This window comes from Canis lupus, chromosome 35 (genome assembly GCF_003254725.2).
Source record: "Canis lupus dingo isolate Sandy chromosome 35, ASM325472v2, whole genome shotgun sequence".
Classification (NCBI taxonomy): domain Eukaryota; kingdom Metazoa; phylum Chordata; class Mammalia; order Carnivora; family Canidae; genus Canis; species Canis lupus.
In genome coordinates this window covers 26,607,707-26,624,754 of record NC_064277.1, presented here as the reverse complement: position 1 = coordinate 26,624,754, position 17,048 = coordinate 26,607,707, and the positions used below count along the sequence as shown (strand labels likewise).

The window sequence follows — 17,048 nt, the reverse complement described above, 5'->3', positions numbered from 1 at the left end:
CCCTCCCAGGGACTGCCTCTGGGAAGGGAATGGGGAGAGCCATCTCCCATCTGTTGCCAGCTTCTGGGGTAAAGGCTGATGCAGAGCCAGGCTAACTGGCGGGCTTCTCCCAGATGCCCTGAGGGCTGTGGTGCTCCAGCCCTTTACTGATATCACCCGGAGATTTGCAGTGAACTTTCCCTCGGAGCCTCACCTCTTAGAGTGACTCTGGGAATCTGGAGACTTCACTGCCCCTCATGTGATTCTGCCTGATTTTCCTGCTAAGCACTTTCAGTCTGGAAAAACTGTGTGGATTTTTAAAGTTCCTGCTTCTAAATAAATAAATTTCCCGTTTCTCCAAGACGGCTTTCCTGTCCAGAGGCTCTCACCCACCGCTCTGCTTTAGCCCAGTTCCTCATGGGGCCCCTCCCCCACTTCAGTTCTTTTTTTAATTTTTCTGCCTTCCTACCTTCTTAGAAGCAAAAAGTTTTCTCTCTGTAGCGTTCCAGCTGTTCTCTCTTTACATCTCAGGTCGAATTCATAGGTGTTCAGGATGTTTTGAAAGCTATCTAGGTAAGTTTGTGGGGCCAGGTGAGTTGAGGACCCTACTCTTCCACTCTCTTGCCCCACTTCTTTTGATGTCTTGATAATCAGAAGTTCTTAACTTTAATGCTGCGGGATTTATTGATCTATGCCTCTGTGGTGAGTGCTCTATTTATACATTTACTTACTTACTGGTCTTACTTAAGAAATTTTCCCCCATGGTCATGGGAATATTCCCCTATATTACCTTCTAGAAGTTTTACAGTGTTTCCTTCACATTTTTAAAAAAGATTTTACTTATTTATTCATGAGAGACACAGAGAGAGACAGAGACACAGGCAGAGGGAGAAGCAGGCTCCATGCAAGAATCCCGATGTGGGGACTCAATCCTGGGACCTAAGGATCATGCCCTAAACCAAAGGCAGACGCTCAACCGCTGAGCCAGCCAGGAGTCTCTATTACCCCTTGTCGTAAACTCTCCACAAAATCTCAACCTCTTGCCCAGATTCATTCTTCCTTCAACTCTTGCCATTCCAGGAAATTCCCCCACTTCTCTGTAAAATCTTCATCCGTGAATTAAACTCTGATGTTAAACACCACATTTAACCCTATTTCTCACTCTTTAGTTCTTCATATCTGTAGTTTACTCCCCAAACTATTGTTCCCAGCCTTGTCTAATTTTAAAGATAGTTTTCAAATTTTCGTCCTTTTTGGTCCTCATTATTTAAGTAAGGATTTGTTTTTGTTTTTTAAGTTTCTATTTTTTTTTTGAAGATTTTATTTATCCATGAGACACACACACACAGAGAGTCAGAGACACAGAAGGAGAAGCAGGCTCCATGTAGGACTCGAACCCGGGGAGCCCCCATGGGAACCTCTGACCTATAGCTGGTCAGCCAGAAGTACAGGTGATAATGTGGCCTTGCAATCAGCATCCGAATTGGCAGTGGTGCAGTCCTGTGGAATTGAGCCCTTACCTGCAGGATGTGACGGTGTCTCTAGGTAGAGGGCATCAAATTGAGATAATCATAGAACCCCCAGCTGGTGTTCCTGAAGCTGATCAATGCAGGGAAAGTCTGCACAAGCTTGGCGACCAGAGGAGCAGTGTGGCATGCAGGTGCTGCAGGAGACTCACAGCAGAGCACACTGTAGAGAGCAGCTGCACTCTCCCCACAGAGAGAGGAATCCCTGTGCTTTACCTTATACGTGTATTGTCTCCTCCAGTCCTTACAACAATCCCAAAGAGGCACTGGTTCTGTTTTCAGACCAGCAGACTCAAAGTTTAGGGAGATTGAGTAATCCTCCCTGAACTCATACAAGTAAAACGTGAGCCAGGATTTGAACAGAGTCTCCCTGTGTCTAGAGCCTATGGTTTCTACTGAGCACAGAGGTAGGAGATCATTTCCTTGCCAAGGCCCTGGGAAAACGTGCATGAGCATGACCTCAGCCCCATGAGGAGCACGGTGATGCTATGGAGGGTGGAAGCCCACTCTGTGGGCCTGTGGGTGGACTGCTATGAAGATAGAAGATAAGACACAAGGTCTCAAAGGTGGGAGGGATCCTGCATGTCCTAGGCATAGGCAGAGGGGAGGATTTCCCAAGGTTGGATCAAGCCCAGAGCAAGAGCCCTCATGTCCCCAGCAGGCACCTGACTGCACGCTCACTGTTACTTTTGTTCCTGGGGTCACCCAACCAATCTCAGGATACCTAGACAAAGAGACTACTGTGAACAATGATACTGGCGGCAATGGCTTTATTGTCATCATGGAGATAATCAGCTCTGTGTCCTTTTTCTAAAGGGGGTAGAGATGAGAGAATGTACAAAAATAATATTCACTGCTGATGCCACATAGTTCCAAATTAAAGGTAGTCCACACAGTGCTTCTCTGTTTGTTTGTTTGTTTGTTTGTTTTGCTGTTCTGTGGATTTGAATACATTTTTTAAAATTCCCTGTTCTGACCCTCCAGCCATGACACTGTGATGCTCTTTGAGTTCAGGACAAACCAGCCCCAGAGATGCAGGGAAGCTGGGCTGGCTCTGGCACCCCTCCCTCGTTCACCGGTGGTGCTGTGCTGAGCTCGCTGCTTCGATTGTCTCTGTTGGAGTGTTGTACTGGACTTGCCCAGATCTTTCACCTTGACCACAGACTTTTCAATTACATGTCACAGAAAGAATTGATAAGTAGTGATGACCCTGCTCCTAAGTAGGGTATTTTTTTTCAGCAGATGAATGGATAAAGATGTGACAAACACACACATGCGCACACACACATGCACGCACGCAAGCAATGGAATATCACTCAGCCATCAAAACAATGAAATCTTATCGTTTGCAACGACGTGGATGGAACTGGAGGGTATTTTGCTGAGCAAAACAAGTCAGAGAGAGACAAATATCATATGATCTCACTCCTGGAATTTAAGAAACAAAGCAGATGATCATAGGGGAAGAGAGGGAAAAGTAAAACAAGGTGAAAGCAGAGAAGGAGACAAACCATGAGAGACTCTTAACTCCAGGAAACATACTGAAGGTCACTGCAGAGGAGATGTTGGGGGGATGGGGTACCTGGGGTATGAGCAAGAAGGAAGGCACGGGATATGATGACCACTGGGTTTCACATGCAACTGATGAATTATTGAACTCTACCCCTGATATGGAATACTTCCAAACTCGTTTTATGAGGCCAACATCATCTTAATTCCAAAAACTGACAAAGACCCCACCAAAAAAGAGAATTATAGACCAATATCCCTGATGAACTCAGATGCAAAAATTCTCACCAAGATACTAACCAATAGGATTCAACAGTACATTAAGAAGCCTATTCACCATGACCAAGAGGGATTTATTCCCGGGATGCAAAGGTGGTTCAACACTCGTAAAGCAATCAACCTGAGGGATCACATCAACAAGAGAAAAAACAAGAACCATATGATCCTCTCAATAGATGCAGAGAAAGCATTTGACAAAATACAGCATCCATTCCTGATCAAAACTCTTCAGAATGTAGGGATAGAGGGGACATTCCTCAATATCTTAAAAGCCACCTATGAATTTCCCACAGCGAATATCATTCTCAAGGGGGAAAAACTGAGAGCCTTTCCCCTAAGATCAGGAACAAGACAGGGATGTCCACTCCCACCACTGTTGTTCAACATAGTACTAGAAGTCCTAGTCTCAGCAATCAGGCAACAAAAAGGAGAAAAATGCATTCAAATTGGCAAAGAAGTAAAACTCTCCCTCTTTGCAGATGCCATGATATTGTACATAGAAAACCCAAATACTCCACCCCAAGATTGCTAGAACTCATACAGCAATTTGGCAATGTGGCAGGATACAAAATCAATGCCCAGAACTCAGTGGCATTTCTATACACTAACAATGAGACTGAAGAAAGAGAAACTAAGGAGTCAATCCCATTTACAATTGCACCCAAAAGTATAAGAAACCTAGGAATAAGCCTAACCAAAGAGGTAAAGGATGTATACTCTAAAAACTACAGAACCCTTCTGAAAGAAATTGAGGAAGACACAAAGAAGTGGAAAAGTAATCCATGCTCACGGATTGGAAGAATTAATATTGTGAAATTGTCTATGCAAGCCAGGGCAATTTACACATTCAATGCAATCAAAATACCATGGACTTTCTTCAGGGAGTTGGAACAAATAATCTTAAGATTTGTGTGGAATCAGAAAACACCCCGAATAGCCAGGGAAATATTGAAAAAGAAAACCAGAGCCGGGGGCATCACAATGCCAGATTTCAGGTTGTACTACAAAGCTGTGGTCAGCAAGATTGTGTGGTACTGACACAAAAACAGACACATAGATCAATGGAACAGAACAGAGAACCCAGAAATGAACCTCAACTCTATGGTCAACTAATATTCGATAAAGGAGGAAAGACTATCCACTGGAAAAAGGACAGTCTCTTCAATAAATGGTGCTGGGGAAATTGGACAGCCACGGGCAGAAGAATGAAACTCGGACCACTCTCTTACACCATACACAAAGATAAACTCAAAATGGATGAAAGATCTAAATGTGAGACAAGAATCCATCAAAATCCTGAGGAGAACACAGGCAACACTCTTTTTGAACTTGGCCACAGCAGTCTTGCAAGATACATCTATGAAGGCAAGGGAAACAAAAGCAAAAATGAATTATTGGGGCTTAATCAAGATAAAAAGCTTCTGCACAGCAAAAGAAACAGTCAACAAAACTAAAAGACAACCTATGGAATGGGAGAAGATATTTGCAAGTGACAGATCAGATAAAGGGCTAGTATCCAAGATCTATAAAGAACTTATTAAACTCAACAGCAAAGAAACAATCCAATCATGAAATGGGCAAAAGACATGAACAGAAATTTCATAGAGGAAGACATAGACATGGCCAACAAGCACATGAGAAAGTGCTCCACATCACTTGCCATCAGGGAAATACAAATCAAAACACAATGAGATACCATCTCGCCTGTGAGAATGATGAAAATTAACAAGACAGGAAACAAATGTTGGAGAGGATGTGGAGAAAGGGGAATCCTCTTCCATTGTTGGTGAGAATGTGAATTGGTACAGCCACTCTGGAAAACAGAGTGGAGGTTCCTCAAGAAGTTAAAAATAGAGCTACCCTACAACCCAGCAATGGCACTACTGGTGATTTATCCCAAAGATACAGATGCAGTGAAAAGCCGAGACACCTGCACTCCAATGTTTATAGTAGCAATGTCCACAATAGCCAAACTGTGGAAGGAACCTCGGTGTCCATCAAAAGATAAATGGATAAAGAAGATGTATATTATCCACACAGTGGAATATTACTCAGCCATTAGAAACAATGAATACCCACCATTTGCTTTGACATGGTTGGAACTGGAGGGTATTATGCTGAGTGAAGTAAGTCAATTGGAAGACAATCATTATATGGTTTCACTCATACAGGGAATATAAAAAATATTCATAGTGAAAGGGAAAGGGAAAGGAGAGAAAATGAGTTGGAAAAATCAGAGAGGGTGACAAAGCATGAGAGACTCCTAACTCTGGGAAATGAACAGGGGGTAGTGGAAAGGGGGTTGGGCGGGGAGATGGAGTGTCTGGGTGATGGGCACTGAGGGGGGCATTTGATGAGATAAGCACTGGGTGTTATACTATATGTTGGCAAATTGAACTCCAATAAAAAATATACAGATTAATTAATTAATTGATTGATTGATTAATAAGAAAATCACTGCAGCTGTTATGTGGAGGAGGAACTGTTATTGGACAAGAATGGAAATAGACCAATTATAAAGCTCAAAGACCAAGGGAAATTGCCATGGCTTCTTCTTGGGTGGCAGCAGTGGAGACAATGAGGAGTAGAAGACATAAGAGGCACTGAAAAGGGAAGGAAAGGATGTCACCTACTGTGCAGCCCTGGGATCTGCCTTAGAGGGAAGAGTTCTGGGATCTCCAAACTGCCTTATTAATCCCTGTCTTCTTCCCTTAACCTGCCTGTCTGTCCATTTCAGAAAATACTCAACTTCATCAACATCTAGAGGCACCTGGGTGGCTCAGTCAGTTAGGTGTCTGCCTTCAGCTCAGTTCATGATCCCAGGGTCCTGGATTGAGCTCCACATGGGACTCCCTGTTCAGCAGGGAGTCTGTTTCTCCCTCTGCCTCTGCCCGTCTCCCTCCTTGTGCCTTCTCACTCTCAAATAAATGAAATCTTAAAAAAAAAAAAAAAGAATCACTATCCAAATGCATCAACAGCATAAAAGATATTGAACTTTTAGATCCAACACTATCCTTTCAAAAATAAAAAAAAATAAACTCTACCCCCTGAAACTGAGAATATACTATATATTAACAAAACTGAACTTAAGTAAAAAATAAAATTTAAATTTAAAAATAATAATAAATAGGTGCTTTTGGTGCATATAAAGGGTACAGAGCAGTTTGATTCCCACTCTGCAGACCACTCACTGAGCCTCCTGAGAGGGTCTCATCCCAACAGTTTTTCCCAAGTCTGTTACCACTGTCAAATGCCAGCATTAACTGCGTAGTAAATGCCAAGCTCTGTACCAAGCCCATTACACATTGTGTTACTGTGATTTATAGGAAATATGCATTTGGTCGGTCAGAGGAGCAAAATATACTTCTCATACACTTTTGGTCTTTGTCCACAGTTCCTGGCTCACAGCTCCTAAAACCTTGGAATTTCCAGAACCATCTTTTATTGCAATATTCAGTCTCATCCTCAGGTTCTGAAATCTCTTCAGAGCCATGAAGGTGTCTTATTTATAACAGGCCCCTTCCTCCACAACTGGCTTTATGTTAACAAGGCAACTAAGCACCTAAGGATAGCACCTAAGGATGAAGGCTGTTTACCAGGGGATCCAACCACCATTAGAGGGTTGAAACACTCAGCCCCACCCCCCTGATTTCTGGGGAGGGGACTTGAAGTTGAATCAATCACTGATGGCCAATGATTTAATCAGTTGTGTCTATGTAATGAGGCTTCCATAAAAACTCAAAAGGAGGGGGAGTTCAGAGAACTTCCAGCTGGGGAACCAGAATGCTTCCACATACCACCATACTGGTCCTCAAGCTTCTTTGAAGACAGAAATCCCTTTGTTCAAGACCTCCCTTATGTATCTCTTCGTCTGGCTGTTGATTCAGATCCTTTACTATCCTTTGCAATAAATCAGTAATCTAGTGAGTCAATGGGTTTCCTGTGTTCTGTGAGCCACTCTAGAAAATTAATTGAGCCCAAGGAAAGGGTCGTGGGAACTTCTGGTTTATAGCCAGTGGGTAAGAAGCACCAGTGACAGCCTGGGTTTGGGATGGCATGTGAAGTGGCGAGCAGTCTAGTGGGTCTGAGCCTTTAACCTGTGAAATCTGATGCTGTCTCTGTGCAGATGGTGTCAGAATTGAGTTGAATTACAGTACACTCAGCTGGTGTCCAGAAAATTGGTGGCACTGTCAGGAAAACCCATACACCCCACATTAGGATTGGGTTCCAGAATCATATTACACGTTAATCCATTTAAGCCACATGAAGTCCCATAGAACAGGCTTTTCCATCTCTTCTTCACGTGAGACTAAGATCTAAAGATAATAAGCACCTTGCCTCTGGGGGAACTAGGGTTTGAACTCATAATGACCAAGCCAAAAGCCTATGAACTGTACCAGGAACTGTCTGCCACAATGTCGGCCCTGAGGTACTTATCAATGGTCACCAGACACACACAGATGAGTGACTTGCAATCTGGTACAAACATCTGTACCAAACCAATCAAAAGCATTTCTTGGAAATTTGGGATTTGAAGGTGCACAGTGGGGTCTGCTGGGTGAGAACATGTAAAGCCCTTAGAGTGCTGGTTGCAGCCCCAGCATCGCCCTAGAATTTCAGAAATGCACAATCCCAAGTCCCTGCCTATACTTTCTGAGTCAGAACTTGCATTTGAACAAAACTCTCAGTGTTTAAATGTAAGGTTTGCAAAGCACTGAGGTAGATGGTGGTGGCTCAGCCAAAAGGGTCTTGGGCAGATTAAAGAGTCCATATGTGATTCTGAAACACCTCAACAGTGAACTACACTGTTATCATGTAAATTTATCAGAAAGGCAACGATAGTCTAAATCAGAAACTCTGACAGTGAGATGACCACAGCCATGGTCAAATAGAGAAAAATCACAATGATTACATTGAAACATGAAATGGGGTATTTGATAAAGCTTAAAATTCAAACATTATTTGAAAAACTGCAAGAAAACTAGAAATAGTTTGATGAAGGCTCTCTATCAAGAAATCCACTATAGTCATTGTGTCTAACCAAGAGACCGTTAGTGACCTTATTCTATTCGTCACCCTTCAACAGCATGCTGGAGGCGTTGGCCCTCACAGCAGGATGCGAAATGGCAGAAGAGTTATATAGATGAGAAGGAAAGAGTCAAAACTGTTATTTTCAGATAATAAAATAATAACTTTCTAAGGAACCCTACAAATAAATAAACTATTAGAATTAATAAGAATTTGGTAAAGTTGCTGAAAACAAGATTAGTAAAATCAATATTGTTCCTTCATATCTGTAATAACCAATACGTATTGTGATTTTTTAAACGGAACGTTTATAATAGCAATGCAAGCCTTATAACTATCATAGCCTCCCCCAAAAATGTACAAATTTTATGAAGAGCAAGTTTTGTTTTTTCTTATAAAGTATTTCAGATCTATCTAAAGGTGTTCAAGGTAATGCACCACTCAAGTCCATCAAATTCTCATCTTTGGGGAACATGATTTAGTGCTCCTCCCTGTCCTCCCAGCCAGAAGGAGCTACCATGGCAAGGGTTGGGTGAGCAACAGGGTTGGGTGAAATTTATCCATCTGTGTAGCTATGATGCATTCACTCTACTGTTGCATAGTACCGTACATGAACACAGTTTGTTATCTGCTTCTGAGATTTAAACTATGCTATGCCAAACTATCATATGCATATGTGAATGTTTGTCTAGAGGGAAAATTGCCTGGTCCAAGGACGGGCATGTCATGTTACCAAACTCTTCTCTGAACAAAATCTCAAAATCCCACTACAGGTGTAAAAAGAGATGTAAACAGCCTGAGACAGATAACACGTTTATGGAAAGGATGGTGATGTCCATCTTCTCCAAACTAATTTCCCTCTGTCCTCAAATTCAATAAAATCACAATCAGTGAAAAAAATAAAATTTAATAAAATTTAAAAATCACAATCAATGCCAATGTAATTTCAGTTAAAAGAGCACCAGGATTTTTAAAAAAAAGAACCTGGAAAATTGATTCTAAATTTATATGGAAGCCTAAATTCATAACTAAGATATATTTGAGAAGGAAGCTAACATGGGGGAGAGCAGTCCTAGTAGACATCACATTGCACTATGAGGCCATTGGAATAAAAAAAAATAGCACGCTGGTTCTGGGCTAAGTCAACAAAGGATGAAGATCAGAAACAAGTCCTCCAAAAAAAAAAAAAAAAAGAAGAAGAAGAAGAAGAAGAAACAAGTCCTCCAGTATCGGGGAACCGTTGTAGCAGAGGCACTACCACCAGACAGTAGATGGAGTCAGAAGAACTGGTTTGATACATGGAGTAAAGTAGAGTTGGTGTCTTCTTCACTCCAGATAAACCAAAGATATTCATGAGAACAGTAAATCTATAGAACTGGTGACAATACATATAAACACACACAGACAGTCCTGTGGTGGTGAAAGGAATCCTAAAAACACAAACCACAAAGTGAAAAGTTTATTAAGTTTATCATCAAAATCCAGGATTTCTATCGAATGAATAACACCACTGTTAAAGTGAATAAATGAGGGACATTTTCAAGCCTAAAATGAGTAAGACATTAATATGTAGAATATGTAAGAAATTCATGGAAGGAAATGAAAGGAAGATGAAAAACTGAACGATGGGGAGAAGACATAGAAAATTTGAGAAGAGATGCATAACCTCCCAGATGGAAAAAGACAAAAATTTTTTTTTAATGAAGCATCACATGCGGCACCTGGGTGGCTCAGTTGGTTGAGTGGCCAACTCTTGATTTTGGTTCAGGCTGTGATCTCAGGTTTGTGATCTCAGGTTGTGATCTCAGGGTCACAGGATCAAGCCCCAAATTGGGCTCCATGCTCAGTGGGGAGTCTGCTACTCCTTTTCCCTCTGCTCCTCCTACCCAACTCTCCTCTTTCTCTCTCTCTCTCTGTCTCAAATAAATAAATAAATCTTACAAAAATGAGAGTCACTTTACGGTCATCAGATTTGCAGAGATGAGTGAGTCTGAAGATATCTACAATTGGTGTGAGGGGTCGGGAAGCAGGAATGTCCATGCCCCTCTGGTGGAAGGGTAGATGGATACGCCATCTGGGGGCGAAATCTGCTGGTCCTTAAGGAAATGGAGTGTGCAGATGCCGGCCACCCCTCCTGGCATCTGTCTTAGATGAGTCATAAGGAAAAAGCATGAGGCTATTCCTCATCGATTTTGCTCAATGTCATAGGCAGGAAGAGGTAACCTAGATATTCTTGGTCAAAAGAACGTACAATGAAACGTGGTTGACATGTTCTGGAGAACACTATTCAACAGTTAGAAGCCATGCACCAGATGTATGACTAGATCTTAAAAACCATGGGACACATGGGTCACAAAAAGAAAGAAGCAGAGCTCGTCCAGTACTACGTATATGTTCAGAGATACGTCTTAACCAAGGGCATCTGGAAACATTAGAGGGGAGTGACCATGAGGTGAGGAGGACGGGAAAGAGAGATGGAAAGACAGGAGAAAGTATGAATAAGACAAGAAGACCTTGCCTGGGCTGCTGCCTGATGACCCATGCCCTGGAAGTCCAGGAAAAGACAGGAGTTGGAAGGAGTGGGAAAATAAAGGGCACCAATAAAACCAGGAGGCCTGCCCATAGATGGGAGATCCGCCCACATGCAAAGCAAAGCGTGTAGACCAGAGCCAGTGCGGTGGCTACAGTCCCTTCATGGGTGGCCTGCTGTAATCAGTTCTGGGCTTTGGACTGTTCCACCTGCAGACCCCACCTGGGTCCTCACAGCGACCCCTCTGATCTTGGGGCTCCTTTAGCAGATGACAACCCCTCACGTAAGCCAACAGCCTTGCATCTGTTTTGTGGAATCTCTTCTTGCCTCTGGCCTGAGGCAGACACAGCTCAGCATGCTCACATTCCCCAACACCAGCTATGCTTACGAAAGCTTGACCCCCAGGTACATGGAGCTGAGGCTCCCATGCTTGAGATAAAGACTGGTTTGACATCACAAACACTGCAACACAAAGATTTTCACATTGCCCCTGCAGTGCCATCAAGTGGATTATTTCCCTCCAGACAGCTTCTAGTCCTCAGATTTGGGCATTGGCTATGCCTAAACCTTCTTCATAAGCTTTTAAATTCCATTTTCTTTCTTTTTTATTAGCTTTATTTTTCAAAAAGATTTTAGTTGTTTATTCATGAGAAACACACACACACACACACACAGAGACAGAGACACAGGCAGAGGGAGAAGCAGGCTCCGTGCAGGGAGCCTGATGTGGGACTCGATCCTGGATCTCCAGGATCAGGCCCTGGGCTGAAGGCGGCGCTAAACCGCTGAGATACCTGGGCTGTCCTCCATTTTCTTTTTTATACATGGCAATTTAACTTTGTCCAGGAGCCTCCATATCTGCATTTCCACACCCCTAAAGTACCTGGGCCACTCACCCTAAATTTAGTCATTCCAGAGGCTTGGAAATACAGCATAAGAGGTTCATTTGTTTTTTCTATTTCATACTCAACCCAAAAATAAAAAATAAATAAAGCTGGCTTGTCCAAAACACTAAGTCAGTGCACAGGAAGCAAAACAAACCCCATCATCCAATAATAATAATAATGGTAATATTAGTAACTCTCTGAGGGGATAGTTAGACCTGAACACCAATGTCATTCATTGAACAGTAGAGTCTGGTTCCTGAGTAAACGGGACAGGACTGGGTGACCGTCTGGGGTCACAGAGGTCCCACTAGCTTTCAGCGTTCACTAGACACAAGACCCGCGGAAGTCCAGCGGGTTCCCCACTTTATTAGGATTCTCTATAAGAAGGAAACAGGCCCCACATGTCAGAAAGGGCTGGAGGGAGAGGCAGGCACCATCAAGAGGAAGCATCTCCAGGCGCATGTCAGCACACCAGCGGTCCATTCGGAATCAGTGCGGGCCCAGCCAAGTCCTCTTCTTCCCCAGGATAACTATTTTTGAAGGTGTAGAAGTTTTTCTGGCAGTGCTGTTTTGTTCTGTTTTTCAAATACGTGCTGGCTCTGGGTCTTGCCTGTGTTCTGGGCAGTCCGGGGGTCTCCTGTGGTCAGCTGGGCAGCTCTCTGCTGTAGCGCCCCTTGCACATACTCCTTTTGCCCCTCAGGTGGGCAGGAATCTGCTTCCCAGACCTCAAAGAAGGGGAGACTGCGGGGAAGGGAGCGGCAACAGCGGAGTCCCAGGCCACCGCAGGGCGAGAGTGAGGCAGCTGGGGCGAGGCCCTTCAGGCCCTGTGAAGTGGGTCCCAGCTCAGGTGCCGCCCCCTAGCCGCCTAGCCCAGCCCCCACCCTGGCTGCACCTGCTCCCCCACCTGCACCTGCACCTGCACCTGTCCCTGGTGGTGCCCCAAGGGGCAGCCGGGGAAGCCCCAAGCCTCCAGGGCATGCTCAGAACGCAGGGGGCTGTGCGGCCTCTCCTGGTCTCTAGTGAACCCGGCCAACGTCCTGTCCTCTGTCCTTGGGGAGGCCCAGGCCCGTCCTGGCAGCCTGAGGGTCCGGAGCACCGACCGGCCCCTGGAGGAGGAGAGCGGGAGGGGAGCAATGTGCCTGCAGGCGAAGGCACACCTGGTGCTCGGAGCCCCACTGTTCATTGGGCGCTGCTGCTGTGCTGCCAGGCTTGCTTCCCAAAGGGCAGCTCGGGGGCCAGCGGCAGGCGCTTGGCTGGAATGTGTTGGAAACGCAGGATGTCTGACCGCTTCGCAGCCCCCTGACTCAATCTGCGTTATAACAAGATCCCCACGTGGTTCTGCATGTTAAGTCATTAAGTCGGAGAAGCAGAATGAGCTGCTATTTGTGGAAATGGTTTCTTAACTAAGTACAAACTTCAAAGTAAATGCTATTTTTTAAAAATTAGACAATATTTGTTCAAGACCGCAGAGTCTGGCACAATGCTGGGCAGAACACACACAAAACCAACAACTGCATAAATACCTTTGAGGAAATGATATCCGTGCAAGCAAGAACACTATCAGCACATACTGTGGTGCCAGGTACTGTACTAAGCTCTTCCATGTATCCATGCATTCCTCTCGTGCCTACTTATGGGGTTGGCACTGGTGCATTTTCCATTTTAGAGGTGAGAACTGGAAGGAAAGCCTTCCTGGCTTGCCCAGTGTCTCATCACCTGCCAGCACTAGAACAGAGCCCAGCAGTCAGGCTGCAGACCCCATGTATGTAACGGCTCTGTTTGCTGCCTGGGAACTAACACATGGAAGGCAGAATGGATCCTTGAGCCCCCAGCCATTTACCTGAGTCTGTCTCCAGATGATGTGCCAGGTTTTCTGAGGGAAGCAGAAACAGAGCAATGTGTGACTTGTTATCTCTTACAGGTGCCCCAGGGCAGCCCTGGACCCATGTGAGGACAGGGCACCTGCTCTGTGCCTTCTGCCACAGTTGCCAGACCCGCCTGGACACTCAGTACAGTGATTGTCTGAGGTAGAGAAGCTGTGCTGGGTGCCAGTCCTCCCAGCAGAGCCGGATCCCCAAGGGAGGCTCCAGGAGGGAAGACACCTGGACAGGCTGGAAAGGCAGGGGAGGGGAGGCATAAGGGAAAGTAGCAGGCGGTGGTTACCTGAGAAGGTCCTCAGCATCTCTGGGAGGAGGAGTACCTTCCTGTGCAGATCTCGGATTTTCTTGATAAGGTCAGAAGAAATGAACTCTGGACTCACAAAAGTCTTTGTCTCATACCTAGGGACAACCAGGTCCCTAATCTTATTTTCAGGATTAGAGTCCGGGTTTGTGGAGGCCGCAAGGGGCAGAGGTCATGACCCCACTTGCCTCTAGAGGACAGTGCAGTGTCACTGGAAAAAACAACCTGGGGTGTTTTAATGGAGGTTTTAATGTTCTAATGGGGTGCTGTTCACTACTAGGGAAGGGGATGGGGAGAGAAGAGATGAGAGGACACGCGTGGCAGTTCTGTTCCTGCTCCTCTGCCCCCCTCTCTTGCAGCATGACTGTGACTGTGACCAGGCACAGCCCCCTACCGAGGCTCAGCTTCTGGATCTATCCAACCAGAAGACCCTCAGAGCCCTCCACATCTATGTCTCTAAACCAGTTTTTTTTTTTCCCAAAGATTTTATTTATTTATTCGTGAGAGACAGAGAGACAGAGAGAGAGGCAGAGACACAGGCAGAGGGAGAAGCAGGCTCCACACAGGGAGCCCTATGTGGGACTCAATCCCAGGTCTCCAGGATCAGGCCCTGGGCTGAAGGCGGCGCTAAATTGCTGAGCCACCAGGGCTGCCCCCATACAAGGATCCTGATGTGGGACTCGATCCTGGGACTCCAGGATCACGCCCTGAGCCAAAGGCAGACGCTCAACCGCTAAGCCACCCAGGCGCCCTTCTAAACCTGTTTGAAAGGCACATGAGATGCTTGCTGATGCCTGGCGCCCTGGGCTCAGTACCTTGGGGTGTCTGACCAAGCTGAGCACTGAGAAGGCACCAGGGGCTTCAGGCGGACAAGGCCAAGGGGCCAGCATCACCACACCAGCTGCTGCCCTTACTGGTGGAAAATGGGTCACCCAGTTGGGAAAGCTCCCAGAAGGACAGGCTGGTCTCCCCGCTGCAGGATACCTCCCTTCAGAGCTACATGTTGCCTGCTGTTCAACACTGATTCAGGTACCAATAATTTCAGGAACCAAACAGATGTTCCTGCATCAGCCTAAAAACATGAGTATTGTTTATAACTTCACCTCTGGGGGCAGGGGGAAATGTATCCCTGGCACCAAACAACCCGTTTAAAAGTGAACTCTAGACCACAAACATTTAAGTGGAGGCTGTGTGTGTGTGCGTGTGTGTGTGTGTGTGAACATGATTTTGCCTTGCTGTGGGGGCAGGGAAGAGGGTGCCCTCTCCTTGAGGCTCCGTGTTCAGTGGAGCAGAGGTGACAAGGACAGAGGGCACACTCCTGGCATAAAGGAGGCAGGACTGTAGAGAAGGCCCTACCTGCTCTGGTTGACTCTGACATCCTACAAAAGAAACAGAACATGCACTCAGCATCCACTTGTCCTTCCCACCGCACACTCTGCACACTAACATAGGGACTCACAGGCTCCTCCTGCAGAGCTGTGGCTGCCTAATTTCCTATTCATCACACTGTCCTCACAGTGTGAGGGACTCTTGAGTACTCTTGAGCTACTCCCACAGTAGCTTGGGACTCTGCTCAGGTCACATAAGCTGGCTTCTCTGTCTTAGCCTCCTCTTGGAAATGTGTTCTGCCTCTGGTGTGTGAGAGGTGGTGAGTTAGCAGCCAGACTGATGTGAAATACGACAAGATGATGAGAATCACAACAGATGCTGTTTACAGAGTTCTGTCTCTGAGCCAGGGAGCACGCTATGCACCTGGCATGATTGCCTCTTATCATCTCTGCAACGGCTCCGTGAGGGACATGCTATGATCACCCCCATGGGTAGGGGTCACGAGGCTCACCAAGGTCACACGGCTGGGAGAGCCACACTCAAACCCGAGGCCCTCTGACTCCAAAGTCCTTGACGTGGATACAGTGGGTGAGCAGGCCATCCATCCTTCCTGGGTCTGCGTGTCTGTAAACTCTCTGGGCCAAAGGAACCCAACTGCTCTACTTTCTTCCCACCAGAAACAACCTGTGCTTCCCCCTCCTGCCTTTCCCCAGCATCTTCTGGCCCTCAGGGGTGTCCCCTCCTGTGCAAACCCTCCCCAAGCCCATGACTCAGTAGGCAGTCTCACCTGGAGCAGGGCACTCGCCGGCTGCTGACACTTCTCCAGCTCCTTGGCCTTGGCTCTGAGCCTGGTGACCTCCTCAGAGACCTCTGAGATGTATTCATCTCTCTCTCCTGCCAGATCTGCAGCTCCAGCTCCCTAAGCTGGGCCACCAGGACATCCTGCTGCTCCACCAGCTCCTGCCGCAGCATCTCGAACATTGCTGCTACCTGCCGCTTCTTGCCGTCAATCTGAGTCTGTAAGGGGTAGACAGACAGACAGACATGGCCAGAAGCTGGTCATAGTGTAAGAAATTGGTGTCAGGAAGATCACCTATATATTCACTATTCAGACAGGGAGTAACCAGCTCTCTCACATACTGAGGTGGAGGCAGACAGGTCTCAGAATAACCTCACCCGTAATGCGGGCTCCGCTCTCATTGGACCTAGACATGTAACAATGCCACCGTGCATCTGCAGAGCCTTCCTCATCTCCAAGGCCACCCTTCCCTCAAGCCAGGTCACTAATCGGGGAGCCATGAAGCAAAAGAAAGCTGTGGTCAGAGCTGTCACGGAGAGCTTGGCACTGCTCTCAGCCCCCAAGGTTGCCTTCTGCATGGCATACTTTGAAGGGGGCAGAGACCGCTGGAGGTCTTTTCCTGGTCCCACACTCTACTCCTGTGGTCAGTGCCCCAGGGATTCTCTTACTGCAATGTCTCTCCTGGGTAACCATGTGGCTCAGAAATAGAGATGGCAGTGAGCCAGAGAGCCACAGCACTCACCCACAGTGCTCAGGGCCGGCCTCAGATCAGGACTAGACCAGAGAACTTCCCATCTGAAGGCAGTGCTTCCCAGCAAACAGACTGGGATGGGAACAGCGGCCCAGGTCAAGAGACCCAGGTCCTAGGGGCGCCTGGGTGGCTTTGTCACTTAAGCATCTGACTCTTGATTTTGGCTCAGGTTGTGATCTCAAGGTCATGGGATTGAGCCCACGTTGGGCTCTGAGCTTAGCGGGGAGTCTGCTTGGGATTCTCTGTCTCT

General features: G+C 46.2%; 1 protein-coding gene across 1 annotated transcript; it reads right to left on the bottom strand.

Annotated features, from left to right (window-relative positions):
- Nucleotides 1–12,581: 12,581 nt before the first annotated feature.
- Nucleotides 12,582–16,625, bottom strand: LOC112674448 (uncharacterized). Its single transcript, XM_035710551.1, is given in 7 exon segments — nucleotides 12,582–13,076; nucleotides 13,579–13,611; nucleotides 13,902–14,017; nucleotides 15,276–15,298; nucleotides 16,036–16,140; nucleotides 16,143–16,265; nucleotides 16,425–16,625. Coding segments are annotated over 7 exon segments (1,074 nt in total). The 3' UTR covers nucleotides 12,582–12,603.
- Between the last annotated feature and the right edge of the window lie 423 nt (nucleotides 16,626–17,048).